The 17,250-nt window shown below is 33.1% G+C and overlaps 1 protein-coding gene across 2 annotated transcripts in view; it reads left to right on the top strand.

The window, feature by feature from the left end:
• EFCAB5 (EF-hand calcium binding domain 5) overlaps positions 1-17,250 on the top strand; it is a 135,991-nt gene that overhangs the window by 39,270 nt on the left and 79,471 nt on the right. For both annotated transcript variants that reach the window (XM_014827053.3, XM_070482650.1), the window contains one exon: positions 783-853. In XM_014827053.3, coding sequence (XP_014682539.3) covers positions 783-853 — 71 coding nt within the window. The remainder of the gene's footprint in view (positions 1-782; positions 854-17,250) is intronic.

Below are 17,250 nucleotides of genomic sequence, written 5' to 3'. Positions count from 1 at the left end.
ATCCACACTCCCAGGATATTCTAAACCATGACTTTAGCTGATGGTTCTCATGTATATGCCCATCCCAAACCTTCCCCTTGAGCTCCAGAGCCTATTTGAAAATACCCATAGGACAAGGGGTTAAGTGAAGAAAGCAAGTTGCGGATCAATATGATCATATTTATGAATAGAAAAATAAAAGATATATGTGTGTATATATGTATGAAAATACATAGAAAGCTTACTGGAAGGGTGACAACAATCAGTTGACAGTGGGTACTTCTGGGGCAGAGGGGAGAGACAGTGCTGATGTGGGGTAGAGGAAAAGGTAGATTTTCATATTTTGCTGCTTATATTTTTGTATTATGTGAATCTTATACTAAAAAAAATTCATGTATTATTTATTTAATTTAAGAAGCATTGAAGACAAAATAAAGTAGTTAAAATGAAACTTTGTAGAAGTTTTGTGTTTTAGGACCTGCTAACATAGATGCTAGCATATGTTTTTGTCGTTTTTATACTGTCGATGTGCATATTCATTTCTGCTTTATCTTGACCTGGTCATTAAAAATTTGGGTGTGTTCTTTTCAGTGTTTGGGTTGCTTGGTTAAATAAAAGCCAGAAAAAATAACAATTTTCTATTAATTGGAATGTTATCCAACTAGATATCATTTACTTTATTGTAAATATTGATGGACATGAAGAAATAATTTTGTGTTATTTTAAAGCACTATAATACGAATATAAAATATGAATGTATTACAACCAAACTAACTAGCAAATAACCTTTATTCCATAATTAGAATCATGTTGCAAACAATTGGCTGTTGCTGACTCTATGGAACCAAGATTGAACGAGGTGGAATTTATAGAAGTAAGAAGTTATGTTATTCATTGTTTGAACCAAATTATCTTGCTGGTTTCAGTGGTCTTTCGGTGGATGTCACACATACATTAACTTAGAATTAAATTAAATGAAAGCAGGGGCCGGCCTGGTGGCATAGAGGTTAAGTTCCTGTGCTCTGCTTTGGCTGCCCGGGGTTCGCCAGTTCAGATCCCAGGAGCAAACCCATGCACCACTTATCAAGCCATGCTGTGGCAGGTGTCCCACGTATAAAGTAGAGGAAGATGGGTATGGACATTAACTCAGGGTCAATCTTCCTCAGCAAAAAGAGGAGAATTGGCAGCAGATGTGAGCTCAGAGCTAATCTTCCTCAAAAAACCAAAATTCACTTAAAAATGAAAGCATAGTAACTTATTTTATCAATTCTAAGATGCACACTTTAAAATATTTTAACCCCTCTGAAATTAGGTTACATTTTATAATCAAAGGCATCTCACAATTTCTTTCAATCAGTGATACTCATGATGTGAAGGTGTGAAAAACTTTCACTGACACCTTTGGGTAAGAGCAAGAAAAACCAAGTTCTTATATTCAGTGAAATCTGGTTATACAAATAATAGTGAGATCTAAAAGTTACAAAGGATTTTCTCCAGGCCAGGCACTGTCCTAAGCTAGCCATATAGGTAATCCTCTCAGCAATCCTTATTTCTACTTTTATAGATGAAGTCTCTGAGGTGCAGAAAGGTTAAGTAACTTACACAAGGTCTCATAATTAGTGGAGCTGTGGAAATTTGTATTCAGACAGCTAGTTTTCAAAGTATACATAGTACTGCGTCTGAGAAGGTGATTCTATCGTAATGGAATAAGCAAAAGAAGCAATTTAATGGTACCAGAGTCCCAAGTCTTCTACAGCCTGCTTTTATATTTTTTCATGTCTTTCCTCTAATTCCCCGTGTTTTTTTCTGAGTTCCAGAGTCAAGGAAACTTTCTCCTTTTTCTCTGCTACACCCTTGCTCCATTGAGGGCTATGCACTATATACAATTTTAAGGTTTTGTATGAAGGATTTCTGGAATCCTTGATAAGATTGCCATATGGATAAGAATCTGGCAATCCTGCCTCAGTTATGTTCTGTGTTTTCTTAGATTCCGTATTTGTCTATTTGGCATCCATTAATCACAGGGCCAAACTAATGGCCAAAGTTGTTTATATCTCCCTTTTGATCCAGACCCCATACTCTAACCATCTCCTTATCTAAATCTCACTCACCAGGCCAATATTTCCCCTGCCCTTAAACAACTGTACGCCAGGTCTAGACAACTAGGGACGGCACCAATGCCCCAAAGCCCACTGGAATTATTCAAGGTAGCCAGTTCTAAGCTGTTTACCCTGCCCTGCATTGCCTTTCCTGAGAAAACCCCAATAAAGCCTCTGGCCGAGGCTTTCCCTTACTCCTGCTTCTGCCTCGTGACCAAAATCTGGTGCTTCCCCTGTGGCTTTGCATGGCATGGCATGCTCCCTTCACTTGGACACTATAAGTAATAAAAATCTTCTTTCAGTGGCATTAGCCTCTCCATGTCATCACTCAGTCATCTCCATAAATTAAAATCCCGTGCGTATAAATGAAACAAGTTACTCAAAGAAAAATATGCAGAAGAATAAACTATAGTATTCAAATGGTTCAGAAAAAATCAAGGCTTTATCACTTTAGTAATAAACATAAATTACATTTCTTTGCAAGACACTGATTCTAGGTGCTAACTTGCCTTTCTGTCTTACACTAGTTTCCCTAAAAGTGGGCAATTTAGAAAATTTTCTGATTTTTTAAAATATAAAAGTAATATATGGAGGCCAGCCCTGTGGTCTAGTGGTTAAAGTTCCAGCGCACTCCACTTTGGCGGTCCAGGTTTGCAGGTTCAGATCCTGAGCACAGACCTACACCACTTGTCAGCCATGCCGTGGTGGTGACCCACATGCAAAATAGAGGAAGATTGGCATAAATGTTAGCTCAGGGAAGATCTTCCTCAAGTCAAAAGAGGAAGATTGGTGACAGATGTTAGCTCAGGGCCAATCTTTCTCAGGGAAAAAGAAAGTAATATATGAATTTTGTGATATGTGAATTACATCTCAATAAGAAAGTAATACAGATTCATTTTGAAAAATTAAAAAGAAGAAAGTATAAAGAAGAAGAAATTTTAATCCATAATTCATTTTAATGGCTATATAATACTCCGTTATATGTTTGTGTTATAATTTATTTAATCATTTCTCTACTGTGGGACATTTATTTTCTTATTATTCACTATAATATGATAGGATTAATATCTGCATATAAATCTTTGCTTACAGCTTGATATGGACTGAATTATGCCCTCTAAAATTCATATGTTGAATCTGTAACCCGTAACGTGATTTTATTAGGAGACAGGGCTTTTAGGAGGTACTTAAGGTTAAGTGACATCTTAAGGGTGGAGTCCTAATCTAATAGGATTCATGACCTTATAAGGAGAGAAAGAGAGGGGGCTGGCCTGGTGGCCAAGTGGTTAAGTTGTCCCGCTCAGCCTCAGCTGCCCATGGTTTCGCTGATTCGGATCCTGGGTGCAGACATGGCACCGCTCATCAAGCCATGCTGAGGCGGCATCCCACATGCCACAACTAGAAGGTCCTGCAACTAAAAATACATAACTGTGTACCAGGGGGCTTTGGGAAGAAAAATGAAAAATAAAACCTTTAAAGAAAAAAAAGAAGAAGAAGAGAAAGAGAGGGAGAGCCCTCTTTCTTTCTCTCTACGTGCATGCACTGGGGAAAGGCCGTGAGGAGATACGATGAGAAGGCAGCCATTTGCAACCCAAGGAGAGAGCCTTCACCAGACACCAACCCTGCTGGCGCCTTGATCTTGGACTTTTTAGCCTCCAGAACTATGAGAAAATAAATTTCTGTTGTTTAAGCCACCCAGTCTATGGTATTTTGTTATGGCGGTCTGAGCTTACCAAGACACAGCTCTGGTAATTTCCTTAGAGTAGATTCGTAGAGGCAATTACTAGGTCAAAGAATGAATAGTGGAAGGATTTGGGTATCTATTGTAAAATTATACTGATTCCAATGACTTATTCTCCCACCAGCAATGTATGAGAGCTTTCAAAGCACCGTATTCTCACCAACAGTGGGCATTATTGAGTATAAGAAACCTCTGCAGTTTTTTTCCCCCATTTATTTATTTATTTATTTATTTATTTTTGTTGGGATATGATTGGCACATAACAAAGTGTAAGTTTAAGGTGTATAACATGTTGTTTTGATACATTTATTTATTACAAAATGATTACCATGGAGGTATTAGTTAACACCTCCATCACGTCACATGATTACCATTTCTTTTTTGCGGTAAGAACATTTAAGATCTAGTCTCTTAGCAACTTTGAAGTATATAATGCAGTATCGTTGACTGTAGTCACTATACTGTGCATTCGATCCCCATGATTTACTCATCTTATAACTGGAAGTTTGTGCCCTTTGATAAATATCTCCCCATTTCCCCCACCTCCAGGCCCCAGAAACAACCATTCTACCCGTTTCTACAAGTTTGACTTTTTTAGATTCCACATATAAGTGAGATCATAGGGTATTCATTGTTGGTGGTCCGATTTATTTCACTTTGCTTAATGCCCTCAAGGTCCGTCTTTGTTGTTGCAAATGGCAGAATTTCCTTCTTTCTTATGGTTGAATAACAGTCTATTGTATACATATATACCACACCTTCCTTATCCATTCATCTGTTTACAGACACGTTATTTCCATACCTTGGCTATTGTGAATAATGCTGCAATAAATATGGGAGTGTAGAGATCTCTTCAAGATCTTGTTTTCATTTCCTTTGGATATATACTCAGAAATGGGATTGCTGGCTCATATGGTCGTTCTATTTTTAATTTTTTCAGGAAGCTCTACATGTTTTCTTTGGGTGTGTGTGTTTACTATGAGAGCTGAGCATCCCATTTTAGACTTTCTTTTCTTTATTGAGGTAACATTGGTTTATAACATTATATAAATTTCAGGTGTACATCATTATATTTCAATTTCTGTATAGACTACATCATGTTCATCACTAAAAGGCTAGTTGCCATCCATCACCATACACATGTGCCCCTTTACCCCTTTCGCTCTCTCACCCCCTTTCCCTTCTGGTAACCACCAGTCTGCTCTCTGTATCTATGTGTTTGTTTGTCTTCCACATGTGAGTGAAATCATACGGCATTTGGCTTTCTCTCTCTGACTTATTTCACTTAGTATAATACCCTCAAGGTCCATCTGTGTTGTTGCAAATGGCAAGATTTAATCTTTTTTATTTTGAGGAAGATTAGCCCTGCACTAACATGTGTGCCCATTTTCCTCTGTTTTATATGTGGGATGCCTGCCACAGCATGGGTTGATAAGCAGTGTGGAGGTCCACACTTGGGATCTGAACCGGTGAACCCTGGGCTGCTAAAGCGGAGCATGTGAACTTAACCACTGAACCATGGGGCAAGACCCAAGATTTCATCTTTTTTATGGCTAAGTAGTATTCCATTATATATATATATATACACACACACACACACCACATCTTTTTTATCCATTCATTCGTTGGTGAGCACTTAGATTGTTTCCAACTCTCAGCTATTGTGAATAATGCTGCAATGAACATTGCGGTGCATATATCTTTTCGAATGAGTGTTTTCATGTTCTTTGGATAAATACCTAGAAGTGGAATAGCTGGATCATATGATAGTTCTATTTTTAATTTTTTGAGGAATCTCCATACTCTTTTCCATAGTGGCGGCCCCAATTTACATTCCCACCAGCAGTGTTTGAGGGTTCCGTTTTCTCCATACCCTCTCCAACACTTGTTATTTCTTGTCTTTTTAATAATAGTCATTCTGATGGGCCTGAGGTGATATTTCATTGTAGTTTTGAATTGCATTTCCCTAATAACTAGAGATGTTGAACATCTTTTCATGTGTCCGTTGGCTATCTGTATATTGTCTTTGGATAAATATCTGTTCAGATCCTCTTCCCCTTTTTTTTTTTTTGAGGAAGATTAGCCCTGAGCTAACATCTGCTGCCATTCCTCCTCTTTTTGCTGAGGAAGGTTGGCCCTGAGCTAACATCCGTGCCCATCTTCCTCTACTTTATTTGTGGGATGCCTGCCACAGCATGGCTTAACAAGCAGTGCATATGTCCGCAGCCAGGATCCAAACCAGCAAACCTTGGGCTGCTGAAGCAGAAGTGTGAACTTAATCACTGCACCACCAGGCCAGCTCTCCTCTCCCCATTTTTTGATTGGATTGTTTGCTTTTTTGTTGTTGAGTTACATGAGTTCTTCATATATTTTGGATATTAACCCCTTATCAGATATGTGATTTACAAGTATATTCTCCCAATTGGTAGGTTGTCTTTTTGTTTTGTTGATGGTTTCCTTTGCCAGACAGAATCTTTTTAGTTTGATGTAGTCCCACTTGTTTTTCTTGTGATAGCAGTTTGTTTTTTAACTTTTATCTTTTTGATTACTAGTGAGGTTAAACATTTTTCTATGTAATTTTAAAATTTCTTCCTGTGTGAATTACCTGTTTACATTCTTTGCCCATCTTACTTATTGGTATTTATTTTTTCTTATAGAATTGTAAATACTCTTTACATATTAAAGACATTACCATTCATGATTGTAAATTACATATATTTTTCAAGATTTTGCAATTGTTTAAAGATTTTTAAAGGTGTTTTCTAACTTACAGAAATTTTTGTTAATTGTTATGTGAACAAATCTATCAATTCTTTTTTTTTGAGGTCTTTTCCATTGCTCTTATGCTCAGAAGGTTCTCTCCATCCCAAGATGAGCTAAATAAATATTCAGCTATACTTTTATAGCTCTTTTTATTTTATAAATTAATTTGAAAATTATTTTGACAAATAATGGAGTATCTAACTTCATTCTTCCCCTAAAATGACTAGCCAAAGATAACGCTTCATGGAACAAACTTTTCTTTTACAAGTAGCTTATTTTCCAAATGAAATTTCATCTGCATCATTACTTTCCTGCTTTCCAATGGAAAATAAAAATAGAACATTTTACAAAATTTGAATGACTGAAATCTTTTCGTGCCCATGTAAATTCAGCTTTGCCAAAAATAAGAGTATTCTCTATGACATGAATTTCCTGAAAAATGTGTATATTTTAATGCATGGACCATTCTCCTGTTGGTATCAGATAAATCAAAATCAGAAGGATGGAAAAGAGGCTTTCTTTTTACTTTACCAAACTCAGTGGCAAACAGCATATCACAGTTTACAGTAAAAATCTTTTTGGGGGGCTGGCCTGGTGGCGCAGCAGTTAAGTTCACACGTTCCACTTTGGAGGCCCATGGTTTGCTGGTTCGGATCCCAGGTGTGTACATGGCACTGCTCTGTAAGCCATGCTGTAGCAGGCATCCCACATATAAAGCAGAGGAAGATGGGCACAGATGTTAGCTCAGGGCCAGTCTTCCTCAGCAAAAAGAGGAGGATTGGCAGCAGATGTTAGCTCAGGGCTAATCTTCCTCAAAAGTAAAAACTTTTCAATCTTTCCCAGATATAATTAGAAGTGGTAAGAAAATCCTAGTTTCATGTAGTCTCTTATTACTTTGCTTGCCGTTGACAAAGCTGTCATCCTTTCATTGTCTTTTCAAAATTTTTGAGGAAAGGCAATTTAATTTGCCAGACTAAAATAAAAAGATAAATCATGGTGTGACTTCTTACCCTTGTTTAACTGACAATAAATTTATCCCAGAGCCAGGATTTTACCCATAAATGGCCAAAAAAATCATTGGAGTGAATTTTTTAAAATTAAGACAACTATTATCAGAGTAGTGTTGTAAAAATGAACTCCCAGTTCACATCCTTGCCAACACTTGTTATTCTCTGGTTTTTTGTTTTGTTTTGTTTTTTTGTTATAGCCATCCTTGTGGGTATGAAGTGGTAGCTCACTGTGGTTTTGAAATGCATTTCTCTGATGGCTAAAAGGATATTAAACATCTTGGCATGTGCTTATTGGCCATTTGTTTCTCTTCTTTGGAGAAATGTCTACTTAAATCCTTTGACCATTTTTTAATTGGGTTGTCTTTTTATTATTAGGATATAAGAGTTCTTTATATATCCTAGACACAATCCCTTGTCAAATATATAATTTGTAAATGTTTTCTTCTGTGGGTTATCTTTTCACTTTCTTGATGGTGTCCTTTGAAGCACAAAAGTTTTTAATTTTGTAAAGTCTAATTTATCTAATTTTTTCTTTTGTTGCTTTCTCTTTTGGTGCCAAGAAACCATTGCCTAAATGACGGTGATAAAGATAGACTCCTAAGTTTTATAGTTTTAACTTTTATATATGTCTATTTAAGTCTTTGATCTATTTTGAGTTCATTTTTGTGTAAGACGTGAAGTAGTAAAACTTTTTTAAGTATTTGATAAGTCAAAGAGGTAAAAAATAAATAAAGATATAAAGAATCTGTTATATTATGTGAGACTTATTGTATAAGTATGTTTTGAACTTCAGTCCCTACAGTGGCCTTGTTCCAGTGTTCATGGAATATTGGTCAAAATTTATCATAAATAGGCCACCAAGAAAACCTTAAAAGTTCTAAAAACGAGAAATCTGACATGCTATATTTTCTAATCATTGTGTAATAAAACTGGAAAATAATAAACAAACTTAAAAATTATTTAAATCCAACCATTTGGAAATTTAAAATATACTCTCTTTAATAATTTTTGGCTCAAAATGTTTCATGTAACTTTATGGAGCGCTGCTAAATGTTTACTTAGATGAAAAATTATAGTCTTAAAACTTTTAAAAATGGGATGGGCCGAGGAATTTTTAAAACACAGATAAGTATAAAAATAGAATAACAATGTATATATTCCCGTAACCTAGAAATAACTCTTGTTAATACCTTGGCATATTTTTCTTAGGAAAAATTATCATGACCAAAAAAAGAACTCAAACAACACATGAAAGTACAAAGATGGGGATTTAAAAAATCACCATAAATTTCTTACCCAGAAATAACCATTGTCACCCTTAGGTGAACAGCATTTAAAACAGCTTTATGTACAATGTCTCCACAGATAGATGGGTGTATAGCAATGTAGATGATCATAAACTCTGTTGTAAAATTTTAGTTACTTAAAATTAAAAATATTTAATTGTACTTGATTCAACAGAAGAGAAACTGAAGTAAAAATAAGGGGATTATTGAAATTGAACACGTCTTCACAAAAGTTATTCTAGGGTCATTCTAAGATAAGATCGTAAGGTGAAGATCAGAAAAGGTTGCAGTCATTATTTTTTTTAAATCATATATTTCAGTTATAGAAATAACAATTGACACTCTGCTATAAAAGATAAAGGTATTTAATATTTCCTCATGTCTTCCTATCTTTTTTTATTGTTGTATTTCCCAATTTTAATTAGTTATTTTGTAATTTTTGTTTTATCCAGACTTACACTATTAATTTTCTTTTCTGTAATTACAATTCCCATAGTTAATTACACTTAGTCTAATATTTAAATGGATTCAAGTTTCACTTCCTGTCCTTTTACAATGGCTTTGCTATTCCTGGGTAATTTGATTCATCTCTTAATAGGCTGAATTTATTGTAAAGAAATTTTTTCAAGAAAATTATATGGGTGCTATATTTTCTGAGTTCTTTTATGTTGAAAATGTCTGCATATTGCCTCTAAAACTACATCTTGGATGGGTGTGCTGTAATTGGCTCACATTTTCTTTTCACCTCAAAACAGTATAGACATCACTTAATTATTTTCTGGTATTGAATGTTGTGAAGTCTGACGTCAGTTTTACTTTTTACCTCCCTTTATTCATTTTTATTAATTCAACAAATACATACTTATACATATAGACATATATGCATACACATATCATATATTCGTGTGAATATGATATGTGATGAATATATGATATGTGTGTATATCCATACAATTAAAGGATAAACTGGGTAAGGGTAATGTATACCTAGTAATAGTTATGATACTTAATAAGGCTTGATACAAACTCATTAGCGTTCTACATAGTACCTGCGTAGATGTGTACATATGTGTACATATATATATATATACATAGTACCTGCGTAGATGTGTACATATGTGTACATATATATATATATACATAGTACCTGCGTAGATGTGTACATATGTGTACATATATATATATATATACATAGTACCTGCGTAGATGTGTACATATGTGTACATATATATATATACATAGTACCTGCGTAGATGTGTACATATGTGTACATATATATATATACATAGTACCTGCGTAGATGTGTACATATGTGTACATATATATATATATACATAGTACCTGCGTAGATGTGTACATATGTGTACATATATATATATATACATAGTACCTGCGTAGATGTGTACATATGTGTACATATATATATATATATATACATAGTACCTGCGTAGATGTGTACATATGTGTACATATATATATATATACATAGTACCTGCGTAGATGTGTACATATGTGTACATATATATATATATACATAGTACCTGCGTAGATGTGTACATATGTGTACATATATATATATATACATAGTACCTGCGTAGATGTGTACATATGTGTACATATATATATATATACATAGTACCTGCGTAGATGTGTACATATGTGTACATATATATATATATACATAGTACCTGCGTAGATGTGTACATATGTGTACATATATATATATATACATAGTACCTGCGTAGATGTGTACATATGTGTACATATATATATATATACATAGTACCTGCGTAGATGTGTACATATGTGTACATATATATATATATACATAGTACCTGCGTAGATGTGTACATATGTGTACATATATATATATATACATAGTACCTGCGTAGATGTGTACATATGTGTACATATATATATATACATAGTACCTGCGTAGATGTGTACATATGTGTACATATATATATATATACATAGTACCTGCGTAGATGTGTACATATGTGTACATATATATATATATACATAGTACCTGCGTAGATGTGTACATATGTGTACATATATATATATATACATAGTACCTGCGTAGATGTGTACATATGTGTACATATATATATATACATAGTACCTGCGTAGATGTGTACATATGTGTACATATATATATATATACATAGTACCTGCGTAGATGTGTACATATGTGTACATATATATATATATACATAGTACCTGCGTAGATGTGTACATATGTGTACATATATATATATATATACATAGTACCTGCGTAGATGTGTACATATGTGTACATATATATATATATATACATAGTACCTGCGTAGATGTGTACATATGTGTACATATATATATATATACATAGTACCTGCGTAGATGTGTACATATGTGTACATATATATATATATACATAGTACCTGCGTAGATGTGTACATATGTGTACATATATATATATATACATAGTACCTGCGTAGATGTGTACATATGTGTACATATATATATATATATACATAGTACCTGCGTAGATGTGTACATATGTGTACATATATATATATATACATAGTACCTGCGTAGATGTGTACATATGTGTACATATATATATATATATACATAGTACCTGCGTAGATGTGTACATATGTGTACATATATATATATATATACATAGTACCTGCGTAGATGTGTACATATGTGTACATATATATATATATACATAGTACCTGCGTAGATGTGTACATATGTGTACATATATATATATACATAGTACCTGCGTAGATGTGTACATATGTGTACATATATATATATATACATAGTACCTGCGTAGATGTGTACATATGTGTACATATATATATATATACATAGTACCTGCGTAGATGTGTACATATGTGTACATATATATATATATATACATAGTACCTGCGTAGATGTGTACATATGTGTACATATATATATATATACATAGTACCTGCGTAGATGTGTACATATGTGTACATATATATATATACATAGTACCTGCGTAGATGTGTACATATGTGTACATATATATATATATATATACATAGTACCTGCGTAGATGTGTACATATGTGTACATATATATATATATACATAGTACCTGCGTAGATGTGTACATATGTGTACATATATATTTATATACATAGTACCTGCGTAGATGTGTACATATGTGTACATATATATATATATATACATAGTACCTGCGTAGATGTGTACATATGTGTACATATATATATATATATACATAGTACCTGCGTAGATGTGTACATATGTGTACATATATATATATATACATAGTACCTGCGTAGATGTGTACATATGTGTACATATATATATATATATACATAGTACCTGCGTAGATGTGTACATATGTGTACATATATATATATATACATAGTACCTGCGTAGATGTGTACATATGTGTACATATATATATATATATACATAGTACCTGCGTAGATGTGTACATATGTGTACATATATATATATATACATAGTACCTGCGTAGATGTGTACATATGTGTACATATATATATATATATACATAGTACCTGCGTAGATGTGTACATATGTGTACATATATATATATATATACATAGTACCTGCGTAGATGTGTACATATGTGTACATATATATATATATACATAGTACCTGCGTAGATGTGTACATATGTGTACATATATATATATATACATAGTACCTGCGTAGATGTGTACATATGTGTACATATATATATATATATACATAGTACCTGCGTAGATGTGTACATATGTGTACATATATATATATATATACATAGTACCTGCGTAGATGTGTACATATGTGTACATATATATATATATATACATAGTACCTGCGTAGATGTGTACATATGTGTACATATATATATATATATACATAGTACCTGCGTAGATGTGTACATATGTGTACATATATATATATATATACATAGTACCTGCGTAGATGTGTACATATGTGTACATATATATATATATACATAGTACCTGCGTAGATGTGTACATATGTGTACATATATATATATACATACATAGTACCTGCGTAGATGTGTACATATGTGTACATATATATATATATACATAGTACCTGCGTAGATGTGTACATATGTGTACATATATATATATATACATAGTACCTGCGTAGATGTGTACATATGTGTACATATATATATATATACATAGTACCTGCGTAGATGTGTACATATGTGTACATATATATATATATACATAGTACCTGCGTAGATGTGTACATATGTGTACATATATATATATATACATAGTACCTGCGTAGATGTGTACATATGTGTACATATATATATATATACATAGTACCTGCGTAGATGTGTACATATGTGTACATATATATATATATATACATAGTACCTGCGTAGATGTGTACATATGTGTACATATATATATATATACATAGTACCTGCGTAGATGTGTACATATGTGTACATATATATATATATATACATAGTACCTGCGTAGATGTGTACATATGTGTACATATATATATATACATAGTACCTGCGTAGATGTGTACATATGTGTACATATATATATATATACATAGTACCTGCGTAGATGTGTACATATGTGTACATATATATATATACATAGTACCTGCGTAGATGTGTACATATGTGTACATATATATATATATATACATAGTACCTGCGTAGATGTGTACATATGTGTACATATATATATATATATACATAGTACCTGCGTAGATGTGTACATATGTGTACATATATATATATATACATAGTACCTGCGTAGATGTGTACATATGTGTACATATATATATATATACATAGTACCTGCGTAGATGTGTACATATGTGTACATATATATATATATACATAGTACCTGCGTAGATGTGTACATATGTGTACATATATATATATATACATAGTACCTGCGTAGATGTGTACATATGTGTACATATATATATATATACATAGTACCTGCGTAGATGTGTACATATGTGTACATATATATATATATATACATAGTACCTGCGTAGATGTGTACATATGTGTACATATATATATATACATAGTACCTGCGTAGATGTGTACATATGTGTACATATATATATATATACATAGTACCTGCGTAGATGTGTACATATGTGTACATATATATATATATACATAGTACCTGCGTAGATGTGTACATATGTGTACATATATATATATATACATAGTACCTGCGTAGATGTGTACATATGTGTACATATATATATATATATACATAGTACCTGCGTAGATGTGTACATATGTGTACATATATATATATATACATAGTACCTGCGTAGATGTGTACATATGTGTACATATATATATATACATAGTACCTGCGTAGATGTGTACATATGTGTACATATATATATATATACATAGTACCTGCGTAGATGTGTACATATGTGTACATATATATATATATATACATAGTACCTGCGTAGATGTGTACATATGTGTACATATATATATATATACATAGTACCTGCGTAGATGTGTACATATGTGTACATATATATATATATATACATAGTACCTGCGTAGATGTGTACATATGTGTACATATATATATATATATATACATAGTACCTGCGTAGATGTGTACATATGTGTACATATATATATATACATAGTACCTGCGTAGATGTGTACATATGTGTACATATATATATATATATATACATAGTACCTGCGTAGATGTGTACATATGTGTACATATATATATATATACATAGTACCTGCGTAGATGTGTACATATGTGTACATATATATATATATATACATAGTACCTGCGTAGATGTGTACATATGTGTACATATATATATATATACATAGTACCTGCGTAGATGTGTACATATGTGTACATATATATATATATATACATAGTACCTGCGTAGATGTGTACATATGTGTACATATATATATATATACATAGTACCTGCGTAGATGTGTACATATGTGTACATATATATATATACATAGTACCTGCGTAGATGTGTACATATGTGTACATATATATATATATACATAGTACCTGCGTAGATGTGTACATATGTGTACATATATATATATATATACATAGTACCTGCGTAGATGTGTACATATGTGTACATATATATATATATATACATAGTACCTGCGTAGATGTGTACATATGTGTACATATATATATATATACATAGTACCTGCGTAGATGTGTACATATGTGTACATATATATATATATATACATAGTACCTGCGTAGATGTGTACATATGTGTACATATATATATATATACATAGTACCTGCGTAGATGTGTACATATGTGTACATATATATATATACATAGTACCTGCGTAGATGTGTACATATGTGTACATATATATATATACGTACATGTATATAAATAAAATTTTGTTTTAATGGATGATTTGGCTATTAATATTAGTTTCCCTAACATTTCTCAACTTTTCCTGAAATGCAAACAGCACCTATTCAGGCGCTTTCATTAGAGACAAGAGCTGTTACGTCAACAGAAACCAAGAAAGTATTTCTTGTATAGAAATATTTGTTGAGAATATTTCATTATTTGATCAACGAATCAGTGAGCCATCCTTTATGACATATGACGTGGAAGTAGTGTTTGAAACACTGGCTTTTAAAGAGATTTGCTTTAAGGCTATTTTGTCAACACGTTTAATAAAGTTAGAAGAAATGGAATTATAAGTTTGGGACTTTAAGGCAAGGTATTACACACAGGTGCCACCAAGTGGAGATATTATGCCATGCAGTTGCCCTTCTGATCTTTTGTAATGAGCAGTGTAACTTGCATTCAGATTAGAGAGTGTTTGGAGAAAAGAAAGTCGTTCAGGTAATAATGTAGAGAAAAAGACAAATGGAGAGAATGAATGGTCACAGATGCCTCCATATGCATATCATTTTCTTAGTGTATCTGTTTTCTGGTGGATAAACGAACAGGTGATGATCTTTTTGTTGACTATAACCTCTTTCTCACTTTTCATCTGTTTTATTCTAGCAAATGAAAACCAAAAGTAACTATTTTAGAATATTTCCTTCTGGTCTCTTAGTTATTAAGTATATCCTGAAGATTTACTCTCTGTGCTAGGAGAGATGTCAAAATTAGAAGTTGTGTTTCTTACCCTCAAGGACCAAATAATGCATTGTTGTATGGGAGTGTGCCTGTGGATATATGCAGGCATTTATGTGAGTGTGTGTGTGTGTGTGTGTGTACGTGCATGTATGCACGTACACACACACACACAGTGAATGGAACTGGAGTAGGATCCAGGGAGTAGAAGGATCAAAATATAAGCAAGTTAAGGACACACACCACGAAAGACAATTACAAAGCAATGAACGGGTGCAAAGCAAAACATTATGAATTATTCTATTTCTCACTGTCGAGGGATGTATAGTAAAAGGAAAATGAGACTTCAGTGGGACAGGTTTCATGTAGGAAACTCCTTTGGTGGTCGTGAGTTTTAAATTTCTTCCACCTGCTATACCTTGTATCTCCTTACTTAAAAAGGAATCTTAAGAACAATGTTTTAAACATTTATATATTGACAGAAATCGTTTAAAATGTAGAATGTAGTGGTTTATTCAGGATTGTTTTGTTTTATAAGTCAAATATTTAGACATATAAGAAATATGTTTGGGGACAATGTCAGGCTTATTTTAAATTCTCAGAATACTCTGGTTCCCAAAAGACAACTCCTTCCAGGAGACAAAACTTACTATTTGTATCATTTTAACACTGGTGCTGAGTTGTTCAAGTAGATATTGTGTTCCCTATACAAGTTTGAAAAAGAGTAGAAGTCTTAACCCTCAGATTTCGGTGGGCTCCTGTTAACAAAACTAACTGCATTGTCTTGTGTTCAGGCCAGGAGTAAACAGGGACTGATAAGCAGATCTTTCCTGAAATTCCCAAATTTCAATCTTAAAGAGGATCTACCCTTTCATTTCACTATCTGATTGGTTAATTTATTTATCAACAGAAGAAAACAATTTTAAGTATATTTGTTTTGTCTAAACATCATTAATGTGGTTATAGAAAATTTTAGTTAACTTTTTTATTGAGTTCATAATAGTTACATCATTGTGAAATTTCAGTTGTATATTATTTCTTGTCTGTCACCATATGCATGCTCCCCTTCACCCCCTGTACCCACTCCCCACCCTGCTTCCTCTAGTAACCACTGAACTATTTTCTTTGTCCGTGTGTTTGTTTATCTTCCACATATGAGTGAAATCATATGGTGTTTGTCTTTCTCAGTCTGGCTTATTTCACTTAGCATAATACCCTCCA

The sequence above is a fragment of the Equus asinus genome, chromosome 13, assembly GCF_041296235.1.
Source record: "Equus asinus isolate D_3611 breed Donkey chromosome 13, EquAss-T2T_v2, whole genome shotgun sequence".
Classification (NCBI taxonomy): domain Eukaryota; kingdom Metazoa; phylum Chordata; class Mammalia; order Perissodactyla; family Equidae; genus Equus; species Equus asinus.
Note: the sequence above shows the minus strand (reverse complement) of the source record. Positions and strands in the feature narration are given on the sequence as shown.